At 38.4% G+C, this 14,919-nt stretch overlaps 1 protein-coding gene across 1 annotated transcript in view; it reads right to left on the minus strand.

Annotated features, from left to right (window-relative positions):
- The window catches only part of CSMD1 (CUB and Sushi multiple domains 1), a 1,770,408-nt gene that overhangs the window by 48,503 nt on the left and 1,706,986 nt on the right, over positions 1-14,919 (minus strand). The window contains exons 55-57 of the mRNA XM_075557189.1: positions 8,900-9,088; positions 5,308-5,481; positions 1,819-2,001 (exon numbers count right to left, since the gene is read on the minus strand). Of these exons, the coding sequence (XP_075413304.1) occupies positions 1,819-2,001; positions 5,308-5,481; positions 8,900-9,088 (546 nt within the window). The remainder of the gene's footprint in view (positions 1-1,818; positions 2,002-5,307; positions 5,482-8,899; positions 9,089-14,919) is intronic.

The following is a 14,919-nucleotide window of genomic DNA, read 5'->3' on the forward strand; positions in this document are numbered from 1 at the left end:
TGTTAAATAGTTTAATATGTGTTTTTCTAGGAACAAAGATATTTTCCTACATAATTATAATATTATTATGCACAGCTCTGTTTTCTCTGAGTTCTTATTTTTTTTAATTCCATTTCAGTGTTTTAGAATACCTATTTCTACTTTATCAACTTTGTACATTTGCATACCATATCTCCAGTTTACCTCATATATGGGGAAGCTTAAAAAGTTCATGGAAGAGATAAAACAGAAAGGAAATGGAATTTATCCATGAACTTTTTGAAGTCTCCTCTTATGTAGATCAAAATTATCCACTGCTTCCTATATTTTCTTAACTTTTATCACTGTTTTCAGCAAGAAAAATTAAACCATACAAATTAATATTTTATGACTGGAAGTGGAATATTTATATACCCAAATGTCGAATCCTAGTCTGCACTAATACAACATAGATACAGTATGGGAGGCAAATCTTAGATGGAGTATAAATATGGATTAATCCTAAAATCATAACAAAGAGTCAATATTATAAATTGTAATGTCTTTGTGTATTTATTTCAATATCTCTTCTTTAAAGGTCAGGTGGAATACAGTTTGACTGTGGTGAGAGATCATTGCTATCATGAAAATTTTAGTATTTAAATTATCAACCAAAAAATGAAGGAACTGACAAAAACCGTGTCTGTCAAAGATAAGTTTTCAAGTTTGAATTCACTATTCAGTTGGAATAGTACCAACAGAAACCAACAAAAAATAATTTCACTGCCAGAGTCCATTCTGACTCATGGCGACCCTACAGATGCAGTAGAACTGCCCCTGAGGGCATTCGTGGCTGGAACTCTTCCCAGGAAGGGAAAGCCTGCTCTGTTTCCCAGGGAGGGGCTAGTACTGTTGACCTTGCACTTAGCAGAGCAACTGGAAACACCACTCCAACAGGGCTCCTATTAGAATCGAACTGTAATTCATCTACACAGGTGCATTAACCCCTCCTACTCAGTCCCATTTATCCTGAGCCACATGCTCTCTAACGGAGTAATGAGCTCTATGTAAACTTAGTGGTCAAGAGACAATAAAGAGTAAAGGACTACTTCAAATTCTATATCTCTCTGAACTCTAAGTAAACTATCACATTCAAACTTTGCTTGTGGTCGGTGTTGCAAATTCATATGTATAGGAGCTATCAATTTTATATAGAACATCTATCACATCTTTAGTTTCATGATGGAGGTCCACCTCCTATTTCCTGTATTTTAAATGTTGCACCAATGTATTCAATATCAAGTCTTATGGAGAAGGCACCCTGAGGTCCCTTTGTACCACAGTCCTGTGTGTAACAGGAGATTCAGAATGATAAGTGACTTGTAACTTATTTGTCACGAAGAACTTAAAGAATAGAAAGAACGCCCTGAGGTAGGGTCAGGCAGAGGGATATTACGAAGGCACAGGACCGAGAAGGTGTTTCCTTCTGTTCAGAACCGTTTGGTGACACTGAACAGCAGCAGCAACAGCCTGAAGGAATTCCAGAAAGACTTCCACACGTTCCCCAGCACATGCCGTGCCCGAGTCACCTGTGAATTATCAGCCAGAAGGGATTGTGAAACAACATGAGACTGAAATTTTAAAGGCTATGGATGAGTCATGTGATCTTTCCGGACAGTCAGGATACCTCCTTTCCTATGCCTGCCATGATCTTTGATAATGTTCTCATGCACCATGAGAGAGAGGAAATTGCTTAAATAGGCAAAATCTCTAGAACTTCTGTTGACTATTTCTGATAATCTTTGAATGAACTCTGTCATTTAACTTTAAATCTGATTTTTCAAAAGGAGATTCACTTACCTTCACACACAGGCTGCAGTCCTGACCAGGATCCATTAAGCAAACACGTTCGCTCAGGAGAGCCCCTCAACTGGTAACCCATCTCACAGGAAAAGCGAAGAAGGCTTTTAGTCTTCAATTCATCTCCGAGCCGAGATCCATGTGCTGGGGTCCCTGGGTCACCGCAAAAGCCTGGATTATTTCCTATTGAATATGAGCACACATAACAGTAAACAAGTTTGCTATATTCGTTTAAAATAGAATGGTGACTTGTGAAATTAATTTTTAAAATATTTTAAAACATATATAACATAAATTGATATTATATAATCTGGCATATTTTATAGATTTCTGGGTTTTTATTGCAGTAAAACATATTTCACAACTATGTGATCTTTCAGTCATTCTTAAATTAGTGATTTCAGTTATATGTGCAACCATCGTCAATACCTATGGCGATTTTAGTATGCACAACAGAACAAAACACTGCCTGGTCCTGCACCAGCCTCATAGTTGTTCCTATGCTTGACCCAAGTGGTGTAGCCACTGTGTCCACCCATCCTGTTGAGGGCCTTCTCTTTGTTGCTGCTCTCCTATGCTACCGAGCAAGACTTTTAGAGCTCATCTTCGTTGCACCCCATCTGCAAAGAAAGAACCCAGAAGGCTCTGCTTTCGCCCAGTCACAGTATCATGGTGGACTTCACTCTGAGAAAGGAATTCCTTCCCAGACACATTTGAGTGTCCTCTAAGGGCCCATTCTCTTACACTTTCTCTGAAAATTATCCACTTCCATTCATTAGGCCTTCCGTATCTGACAAACTTTCCAAGCTCTGCCAATTCCTTTGCCCGGACTGTTCGTAGTCTGGAAGCTTCACTGAAACCTGTTCCCTCTGGGTGACCGCGCTGGCATGGGAAATGCCAGTGACATGGCTTCCAGCACCACAGCAGCACATTAGTCACCATGGTGCAAAATACTGAGAGACAGCTGAGGGGAAATTGCTCATGGAGAGTTCTAATGCCTTTTGTTCGCCTTAAAAGGCTCCTGGGTCGATGTTTGTGTATAGGCACTGATTTGTGCCACCTTTTCATGTTTTCCCATGCGCATCGAAATTGCCTGTTTTTTTATTAATACATATTGTTCATGATGTTGTTTTTATATTTGCCTCTGTTTGTAAGTAAGATGGTATCAGGGTTAACAATATTCTCTCGATGCTATTCATAGATATTGAAGGTTCAAGGTTGGTGTGGCCTTATGGCAATAGTCAATAGCAATCAGAGATTCTGATCATCAAAGTTAGTGACTATTTTTTTGAGGTCTCTGTCTTGAGGTTGGCTTCTGCAGCTGCCAGGAGGCAAAAGTTAATGACCAAAAATAGCTCTCAATAAGGGAAGGAAAAGACAATGTCCAAGAAGCGTTGTCCTCCTGGATGACAAGGTCTTCATCAGAATAGGGCTCAGGGTAGATTTAAACCATCCATCTCTGACAGGGAGCCTGTATGTGAGCTATACCTTTGTAAACCCCAGGCCGATGATGAGTTCATGAAATTCAGACTCTTTTTTTATACCTATTTGTGCCACATGGGTTCAATCTGACTTGTCCTTTCTCACAGCTGGTTCAATCACATCTGCGCTCCCCCAGCGTAAGTTTGTCCCTCCTCTAGGTATGTTGAGGGGGAAGTGTCATTGTCCTCTGTGGTATTAGATTAAGTCTCTGTTCCAAGGCTTGTGTGGGGAGTAAGAGGTCAGCTCGAGGGCAGCCAATAGCTCTGAGAATTTCCAGAACTTCTTACATGAGCTACTTGCCTCTGGTTTGTCACTCTTATTTATACTTTAGTTCTACCAGAAGGTTGAAATCCCAGACTTTTGAATTCTCCACTTTTTTTTGAGATCTTTGCTTAGAATGGTTATTAAAGAACATAGGTGTCTACATTCCCATGTTGTTTTTGTTTTCTCTGTGGAGTCTCACTTACTTCACATAGCAAAATGCTGTCAAAGTTATCCATGCATCAGAAATTAATTTACCTTTATATGACAGAATAACACCTTCTGACACTTTCTAAAAAATATTTTCTCTATGATAGCACAAAATTGTGGTAACAAGAAATAGCTCTTGTATAACTAGCATATGTAGTGACCGAACATATCTTGGCTTGGGTAAGGAGCAATTTCTTCTTTAAAGTAGTGGTTCTCGACCTTCCGAATTTCTTAGGTTCTGGGGGGTCGATTTCAATTCATAGGCCTCCTAGGTGCAACAGAAAAGAACACTTGTGCTCCTGCGCCTGCCTCACCATCGGTGCCCTTTGAGTTCATTGTTGCAGCTAAGGTGCTAATCCAAAGGTCTGTCCGCTCCTTGACCCCATTGTTTCCTGAGGCATAATGTCCTTTCCAAGGACTAATTTCTGCTGATAATATGTCAAAATGTCTACATGAGCTATACAGTCTCACCCTCTTTTCTTCTAAGAACCATTTTGGGCTTTTTTTCAACCCAGATTTATTTGTTCTGGCAATCCATTGTGCATTCAATATTTTTACCTACATTATCATTTGAATGCATCAATACCTCTTCATCTTCCTGGTTTCATGTACAAATTTTACATGCATATGAAGTGACTGAACACATCATGGCTTGGGTAAGAAAAAATTTACTCTTGAAAGCAGTGGTCAACTTCCTAATGCCGTGACCCTTTAATATAGTTCCTCATGTTGTGCTGACCCCCCCAACCATAAAATTATTATCATTGCTACTTTATAACTTTATTTTTGCCACTGTTATAAATCGGGTGACCCTGTGAAAAGGTTGTTTGACCCCCAAAGGGGCATGACCCACAGGTTGAGAACCACTGCTCTTGGTCTTTTTGCAGCAGATTTGCTCAATGTCATATTATTCTGATTTCTTGGCTGCTGCGTTGATGGGTCCTAATTGTGAATTCCAATCAAATGAAAAATGTAACAACTTCAATATTTTTCCAAAATAAAAATAACCCATTCAAATAGTTATGAGACTACAAATTATTATTTTGTAGGAGTAAAGTACTGTAGAAGGTGAATTCAGAAAGTAAGTATGAATACTAAATGGGAAATGAAGGTTAGTATACTGGGGAGATAAAATACCTAGTGAGAGATTTGCTTCTTCTAAATTCTGTCTGCAATTGCTGATTCACTATATTTTATCTATTTAAGAAATATTTGTAGGGAAAATTACTACTACTTATTTCAAAGGTGATAAATGGAATTCTCTCATTATAAAGACAGAACACGTCGAAGAGATGAGAGGAAGCACAGTGAAGGACTACAGACTAAGTAGGGACAGACTGAAGACAAAGTATGCATTGTGGCAAGGGAATCAAAACCCTTCCAACATTTCTTAAGGAGGAAGTTTCAACTGATTTGCGTTTGATGATAATTAAAATGTTGATGATGGGGATGACATACAACAGTAGCTAGAAATGGAATAAATTTGAAATGCTTGTATAATTCTACAATATTCCAAAGAACGTATCGTTCCTTTACCTGAGCAGTGGGGCAGTGTCCCGCTCCAGTGACTATCCTCTTGACAAACTCGAGTGTTGTTGCCGATGAGATCCCGGCTTCCTTTACATGAGTAATGAACTCTGGATCCATAGGTAAACAGCTGTCCAGTGAGGATGGCATTGACAGGAACCCCTGGGTGTCCACAGGATATAGCTTCCAGGGGAAAAGTGATTTGAAGGTGAGTACAAGGGGTCTCCAGGTTATGAATGTTTGGTTTACATACAAGCTGTAATTCCAAACTGACCCCTGTAAAGTTATTATAGCCAACATTTAAAGTGCATACAGTAGTTCATATGATGGATGTTACCTTTTAAGGAACAGCACATCATTATTACTATTACCATATTATTATGTAAAGATGTTTTAGTGTATCTTGAGGAGTTGGGGAGTTTATTTTTTAACGAATAGAAGATACGACGTATACTAAATATTAAGACATTAGACTAAAGTTAGATATGAACTGTGCTTAACGTTCTGTGTTAGGGACATGTTTTACCTGAAGACACTAACCATTGGGGCATCCAGGGACTATCTAGGTATCATTCCATTCAAATGGCTTTTCATTGGTGAATGTCACATAAACATTCATGCAAAAATCTCCCATGAATGAAAAATACCAATGTATCCTGGCATATTCTTTTAAGTAACCTGTACATAAGCAATATCAATTTACTGACACTATATTTCCCTTTATATTTTGCTCCATAGTCATAAATTGCTAAATATAGGTAAATATTTTCACCATGTTAGATCTTAATGTAATTTTGTTTGAGGTCCAAAGTATGCCTCAAAAAGATACATTCTGGAATATAGATGAACACAGGAGTTCTTCTTTCTGCGAGGTTCTCCATTATGATTGAGAATGGACCTCTTTTTAATGCTACGTGTAAACAGCTGACTGGACTGAGCATGCTAATGGAGTACTCAAAGACCATTGATTTCACAGCCTAGAGTAATTGCATTTGGTCACTAACAACCCCAAAGTGTTATCAACCAGGGGTAGATTTAAAAGGCTTCGTGGCATTACCCATCCCCTGAGTCACATAAGCCTTTACTGTCTTTTCACATGGACATTCATTTCAGTCTTATAGAACCAGATTATATCTATATAGAGTTCTATGAAGAAGCCAATTAGATGTGAATCCATAAAATGGTTGGTAAATGACTATTACCAGGTGATAGAAAAGGAGAAATAAAAAATCAGTGAAACGCTAAAATGGCAAATATAGGGATGAAGCTGCTGTAGAGCATGTAAAAGTAAAATACCCCTTTGAGATCCTTCTATTCCCACCTTCATGGTAATTCCAGTTGTTAATGACAACAAGTGGTACAAACTAGCCACCTAGGAAAATGAGAGTCAGAGAAAACCCAGTTCCTGGGGATGGGAAACTCATTAGCTTCACTGCAAAAAGTAATGGAAGTCTCACAAAAAAGCACAGGGAAAATTTAAAGGAGATGTTTTCTTTTAAAACAGAAATGTTAAAATCTCATTTATCAGAAAGGAAAAAAAAATCCCGGCGAGGATTAGAAAATCAGAAGTCAAGTAAATTTTGATGATGATTACATTTTAAATTATATTTTTTGACACATAGGCTTAGAATTAGCATTTTAAAGTTACTGATTTCTTTTTCCATGACAATTGATTGCCTTGTTCTTGTGATGAATCGAGACATGTTGCCATGCAGATCAGCAGGGATTATGAAAGCCTGTCCTTGCAGTCAATAAAGGCCTCCTCATACTATGGAAACCCATTTCAATTGTTAGAGTAGCAGTGGGAAATTATGACTCTTTGTCTTTATAGATTCAACTCACAATTCAGATTTGATTTCCCCCCGTCTATATGCATATTTGATCAATACTAATAAATGTGAATTTGATGAACAAAATCTTATTTCTATCTAAATGTTGGAAGACAAAGAAAATAACACTTTTCCCAAATTCCTTGGATATTGCTTTTGAGTAAAGTGTATAGATAGATAGATAGATAGATAGATAGATGTGATCAAATCAAAATACCGTGATAATAGAGTTTTGTAGGTGACCATGGTAATCTATAGGGGCCTTGTATATGAAACGTGCTCAAAAGATTACAGTATAAAACTACCAATGTGGTATATTCCTTGTGGAGGGATGTGGCAGTCTGCTCTTTTAAAGTTTATACTCTTTGAAACACGGTTTCCAAATACACTGTCCAATAGGAGTTACAATGAGTTAGTCAACTCATCGCAGTGGATGAGTAGTGGTAATTCATACATCTGCTTGTTTCCTTTTCAGAAGAACTGATTCATTCTTTAATGTAATCTACCCTCCCCTGGCTTAACCATATGTTTCAAAATGAAGTTATTGTCAAGATACTAACTTTATGTATTAGTTACTACTCTTTTGTCTTTTTAAAACAGATTTGTTGGCATATAATTTACATATCACACAATTCAATAATTCAATTAAATTAGAGTTTTACAATCATCAGCATCATTTTAGATCATTTTCTTCTTTCTTGTAGTCATTGTTGTTAACTTGCCATTTCCCCATACTCCTTCCTCTGCCATACCACCAAGAAATCATTCATCCAATTGTCTCTGTAGATTTACCTAGCCTGGGTTTATATACAGGAAAACGTACACAACCGGAAACAAAACTGAACAATAATAACAAAGTAAATCAGAGAAAAATCTCGATTAAGAAAAACAGAAAAGATTAATAATAGACTAATTTTAATTGGGTCAAAAAGCAGATCAAATGATAGGGTGCTTAATTTTAAACTAATTTCATTTGCATTAATCCACTTTCCAACGCACTTTGCATGGAAATTCTCTTTGCTACCAAGTAGGTGCTGACTCGTGGCAAGCTTTAAGGCAGGATAGAATTGCCTCTGTGGGTTTCAATGTCAGAGTTAAAGGGTTTCATGATAGTGAAATATTCATATCCCTTGCCTACGGTTGCATCGGGTTCACCTGAGGCTTAATCCAGGTGTACTGCCCCTTCACTTTTTTTTTGTTTTTGAACCTGAAAAAACTTTGAAATGGGTGGCCCACGTTTGACTGGCTACAAGAACCATACTAGGCCATTCAGTGTACTCGACCCACTGGCAACAGGTGCTAGATTACTATGGAAACCTCGGCAAAAGGAGGCCCATCAGAGGTGATTGAAAGCTGGGAGATGATTAGTTTTGGACCACCAACAGCCCTGTGTGAACTGTGTGGAAAAGCTTGTGTGCGAAACTATATAAAGTAAATTGGCAAGAGTGAACTCAGAGGAAAGGGAGAGTAGGTATAAATGCTTTGCAATAAATAACATGGGATATTTTGTCTCGGTGGTGAAGGCCCCAAAGTCCCGGAAGATACATGAACATTCCAGGATTAGCCCTGTGTCTCCTTCCCCCCATTTTAACTAGGGGACCTGAGCTCTTGCTTTCTGGCCAATCTACTTGAAGGTATTTCTAGAAGCACTGATACAAGTTGTGGTCAGTGGAGCAGAGAGAAAAAAAAATCTTTTTGAATTTGGGAAAAGAAATTGTCAGTGATACTATATTAGGGCTTTGGGGCACAAGAACCCCAAATCATACACTTACCCAAACACTTCGGTAAAGAACGATCCCATAAGCCATTTGCCATGCAGGTTAATGCAGATGATCCCAACAGGTAAAATCCCTTCTTGCAATGATACATGACACTGGTTCCATATTCAAAATTCTCAGGGAAATTCTGTTGCCCATGACGAATAGCATTTTCCACAAAGCCTGGATCTGAGCAGTTCACCACTGGAAAATAAAGCATTTTGTGTATCTTGTAGATGCAGCTATAAGTTCTAAACAGAATGTTACAGAAAGGAAAACTCTTTACCATTGGAGAATGCTCATAAATAACAATATTGTTATCTGAGCCTTCTCATGATATCCTAGTCCTTTGATGAGCTCTGCTTATTACTTTTTCTCATTATACCTCAAACCCTGGCAAACTTATAAATTTACTGGCTACCATAGCAATTTTGACAACACAAGGTTAATTTCTTTTGGCTATTTCTTAATAGTGGGTTTGATATGAAAATTACAATTCATTTTCAAAGGTAGGGCTTTAGGTTATAAAAGATATAAAAGAAGAACTGGCAGGAGAGAGCATCATTTAAATATTTTTACTCTTAATATTTAAGGATGGTCTGTCACACAGTGGTCAATTGCTTTTCCCCCTCTAGAGGCATCAATCTTCCATATGTGTATTTAAAGGAATTTCTGTTTACATGGCTGATGTGAATATAATTGACAATTATTCCATAGACACTTAATAGAAATTTAAACCAAGCCAAACTCTGATTTAAGCCCCTTCCCTTTAGGAGCAGTCCCACAGCGAGGCAGTCTGCTGTGGCAAGAGGGCATGCTCTGGTTAATCTGAATGGCACTCTATTAGCCTGAATGCCTATTGGCATCTGTAGGGAATTAGCAATGTGCGCTTCCAGGTGCAGAGGAAAAGAAAGAGCCCCTGATTAGCTCATGCTTTGACCCACCACCCCAGTGAATGAGACAGCTGCGATGGGGCTGCACCCTTTCCAGATAGTTCTGGATCCGAAAAGGGTTGTGCAACTAATTCTCAGGCAGCCACTGCCAGGCTTCTGTGTCCCAAAGGCTTAAGGCAAGTCCCTTATGCAACATGTGCATTTGATTTCTTCTCTGTCATAAAAGGGAGGCACACAGCAGAATGAAAAGACTTTAAAGATCCCCTTTAGTGCTGTAGAATAGTATCTTATGATTTATAAAGGAACCCGGAGCTTGTAGAAGAAAGTCTTATTTGGGGCACAAGCAAACATGTTTGTGGAGTATGGCCGGCAGTTTTAAGGCTCCACAGTGAACGGCATCTGCTATAAAACTGTAAGCAAACCCTCTGAAATAGTAGAAATTACTCGCTGAGTGAAAATCTAATACACTTGAAAGATTGATTCTTGATATAACCTGCAGAATGGCTGCACAGGCCCATTCTCCCGCTTGGAGTTGCATGTCAAGCATGGGAGACTACGAACCAGTTTTGCTCTTCTACCTCTATGCTTCCACAGGATCAAGGCTGTCCTTGACCCACATGCGAAGGAATCTTAGTGTTCAATTTGCGATTATGTTCCTCTTAGGAGGCAAACCCCACCAAAAATATGTATCAAATACTTTTTATGGTCTGAGTACAGGGAGCCACTAAGGCAATATGAGTGAACAGCACTGAGAAATTCTTCCACTAAGGAATCCCAATAGATAATAAATAGTCCACGGGACTCAGCATGAGCAACACTGAGCTTCACTTTTTGTCCCAGATTTGCTTACCAGGTAAAACTATAGGGTAAGAAATGGGAAGTATAGAAACCAGTAAGGGCTTGGAGGTCAGAAGAAAAACCAGGATGAAGTTTTTGTATTGTTTTGTTTTTAATGGAAAAGGAGGAAAGTTGTCAGAGAGGTTGTTATTACTGCATTAATAATGTGATCCTACTGCACCTCTATCCTTACAGGCTGTGTGAGTCCGGGGAGACTAGAGGAACAAAGCCATAAACATGGATGTGTATATGAGAGAGAGTTTTATATAAAGGGTAATTGTATATTAAGAAAGCATCCCAACCCAGGCCAGTCCAAGCCCATAAGTCCGATATTAGCCTATATGTCTGATACCAATATATAATATCCTCTTCAGACTCATGAAACACAAGCAATGATGATGAGTGCAGGATGATCACAGGCCAGTGGCTAGAAAGTCTTTGGATCCAGTGGCCTTGTAAGCATCTCAGCGCTGGCATGGGTCTCCACGTGGCTTCTCCAGTTCCTGGAGGCCTGGTTGCATCAGGGTAGGTCCATGTGGCTTCCGCAGCTCCCAAGATGTAGCACCATGTGTCTTGTCAGAAGAGCGTCATCTAGGGGAGTGAGTTGATAGAGTCTCTCCCGCCTCCAAGGAGGAAATGCCGGAGTTCCAAGAATTCTCAGGAGAAGGCCATGCCCACACAGAGGCCCAATTGGTTAGATCTTGGTTGACAGGCCAGCTTCCACCCCCTCACTTGTAATCCTCTCCAATTGACACCAGATGATGTAACTACTACGCAGGCTGAGACCCAAAATGTTTTCATAATTTGAGCAATATTTCAGGATATCGTTTCAGAAGATGAGTTTTATACCAAATAGATCTTATAATATAGATGGGAAGTTTAAATGATTCTTCCCCATGGTGGCAGGGGCATAGGACAGAAAAAAGATCTTATTTGTGACAATTACTCTTGAATTTTAGTTTGCATTGTAATTAGCTAGTCAAAACTCACTGCCATGCAGCCAATGCCAACTCATAGCAACCCCTGTGGGCTTCTCAGACTGGACACATTTATAGGAATAGGAAGTCCAGTCTATCTCCCGTGGAGCTTCTGGTGGTTTTGAACTGACAACCATGCAGATGGCAGGTCAATAATTATATAACAGTGCATTAAAATGACTAGTCCCAGCCTCTTATCCATTTTTTCACTAATTTATAACCCTTAAAATATTCAATGATAAAAATGTACTCACCCATGCTGAAAATTCTATGAGCTCCCACTTGAAAACTAACGGTATCCTTAAATTGGATTAGGTCTGCAAATATAAATCTGCTAATGCAGTTTATAATCCTATAAGAAATATAGTCAGAAACACCATCTATTTATAGTCCTCTCTACTTATTTCTGAGGCTCCATTGTAAGATTGAACTGTAGCTATCTGTTGGGAGAATAATTGGGACAGGAGTAATTTGATTTACTTAGAAAAGACCGAAAGAACTTTGAAATATTTCATATCACTGTTGCATGTGGATAGGTTTTGCCATATGGTGAGCGGGTTATCTGCCAGAATAGTTCATTAATGACCAATCAATATGGACTAACAGTGTTTCCATTTTCATACCTCTTCCTGATTCCTATCCAAAAACCTAATGGACTGAGACTTGTATGACTGACAGGTGACAGCTGTCAGTGTGCTAAGTATAATGAGGGGTTGAATTGCATAAACTGTCTTGTGAAATGACCAATGAAGTTAATACTTTTAAAACACAACAGACTAAGTCAGAAAATTTTGAAACTTCTTTCCAAACTTAGTTTATACTGGGATAAGGTAATGCATCAGAGAGAAATTTTAATAGGTTCAATTATGAAAGCCTGAATCTCATTTTCACACCTTCCTCCTCATTCTACAAGACATGGACTTGATAACCATGGTTTACCCCATATATCAAATGACAAAATTTATAAAATACCGATATAACATATTTGGTGACGTAGGGAGACATGTGGAGAAGTGGTGGTGACACCAAATATATTCCGAAGGTTTGTGCACTTGTGGAAGATAAAGCCCAAAAGAGAAATAAATGACATCCTCAAGGTCACAAAAGCAGTTACACCGCAACTGTATGAAGAACTTAGGGCTGCTGCTTAAATTCAGAATCTATAAAAATTACATAACTATTTTTTTAGTGACATGGATTCCAGATACATTCCTATAATATTGGTGAGTGCCTGTCTGAAATCTTAGTTCTCAATACTATGTGTAGGTTATGGTTCAAGGATTTTCCACCCTAGGTACATTCCTTACTCTCAGAGAAGTCTGATGTGAGGTGGTCAAGCTAACAGATAAACATGGATGCAAATGTTTTGTCATTGTTCCTATTAGTTGCTATTGAGTCAGCCCAATGCATGGTGTGCAAAACCGATCTGTCTTATAAGGTTTTCCAAGGCTGTTACCTTTTAAAAGCAGATTTCCAAACCCACTTTCGGGGGAGCCTCTGCATGGGCTCCACCTGCCAGTCCTTCGGCTACAGGTTGACGACTTGGCCACTGCATTGCTGCACTCAGGCCCCATCAACAATCTACTATTTCCTATGATTTACACTTCAAATAAATGATTCCCATTCAAATGTCCTTGAGCTGAGTAACACTCTCTTTGATTCAATCACTGGTCTCTGTAGTTAACTTGATTAGTAAAATGTACTGAAATGCCATTTTTAGAAACCTGACAGTTAACTCTTTGAGCAGTCTTAAGCTAAATGAAATACATTATATTGTTACATTACACTAAATGCAATATGTTGTTCTAGTATTTTCTCACTTCATTTATGCATTAGATTTAATGTCATAAGAAATATTGACTGGATTTCACTTTAAGGGTCTTTTCACATGATTTCTACAAAATAATAAAATTTACCCTGCATATTCAAAAATTTGGTTTGCAATTGCAAATGCAGAAAGAAGTATAAAGCATCTTCATTCCCAATTTGAGTAGTTTTCCCTTGGCAAAGCACTAAAACTCTCATTGCTGCTTCACTGAAACCAGCTCAGTTGTATTGCCATTCACAACCATCTCATTAACTTGCCCTAGTTTTCCTGGCTCTCCCTATCCTCCTATCAGACTAGAAGCAATATTTGTTCCACATCCTTGTTTCCATTCAGAACCCAAAGCAATACCCAAGTTCTAATGAAAATCTCCTTCAAGACAGGAGACTATAACATATCTCAATCCCAGATTCCTCTCTGGCTGTTCAAAGTTGCAAGTCAAATACCTCACTGCATATTTTCATGTCTTCTATGTTATGTGGCTATAAATTAAAGAGTAATCACAATACATAAAATAAGATGAAGTTTAGCATAGTAATTAATACCATGACTTTTAGAGTTCTGGCTTATAGTTCTTTCGGCAGTTCACTCTTATAAAAATTTTGTTGATTTATCCATAAGATACCAGATTGGCAGTTGAGAAAATTACATAATCTGCTGTCAATTTTAATATTAAGAGTGAAGGGGTGGAGTTTAGCCTGTCAATCAGGTCATAGTTGATGACCTCAGTTGGAGGTGCTCAGGACATAAATAGCTTGCTGGAGGCAGGAGACTGATTCCCTCCCAGCTGACAAGAAACATGGAGCTGTGCTAGAGGCCTGGAGCTGAAGGAACCATATTGAGACTCCTGCCAGCACCGAGATGCTTACAACACCACTGGATCCAGAAGATGTCACACCCACTGGCCTGTGATCTTTCTGCATTTACATCATTGAATGTGTTTCATGAGCTTGAACAGGACTTTATGAATTGATATCAGACATATGGGCTTATATCAGACTTAAGGCCTCTGTCTGGACTGAGCTGCAATGTTTTCTCAATATTCAATTGCTCTGGTATATAAAGCTCTTTCTTATACATATATGAGAGTCTATAAATCGCCCCTTGAATTTCTCAGAACTGTTTAGTGAAAATGACTGACAGAAGGTAAAAATGCTTGACAGAAAGCTTGAAAAAACAAAAAATTTAAAAAAGAAAAAGAAAGCTTGGATCTGGCTTGATGGAGTCAGAGACTTAATCCCATATTTTTGTATCAATAGAAAAGTTCAGATAAGGATTAAGATGAGCTAAATAAGGACTGAACTTGACTGTTTTAAGAATTGAGTTTAGTATCTGACCTTATTTTGTTTATACTAAATTTCTTCTGATTATTGCTGATAAAATGATTGATAGAAATGATTATTGGGAAGTACGAAAATAGAAAATTTGTAAGCCTTGCCTTCAACCATTTAAATTTGTATCTTTAAATGGGTTAGGACAGGCCTGAAAAGAAGGCTCTGAAAA

The sequence above is a fragment of the Tenrec ecaudatus genome, chromosome 8 (assembly GCF_050624435.1).
Source record: "Tenrec ecaudatus isolate mTenEca1 chromosome 8, mTenEca1.hap1, whole genome shotgun sequence".
NCBI lineage: Eukaryota > Metazoa > Chordata > Mammalia > Afrosoricida > Tenrecidae > Tenrec > Tenrec ecaudatus.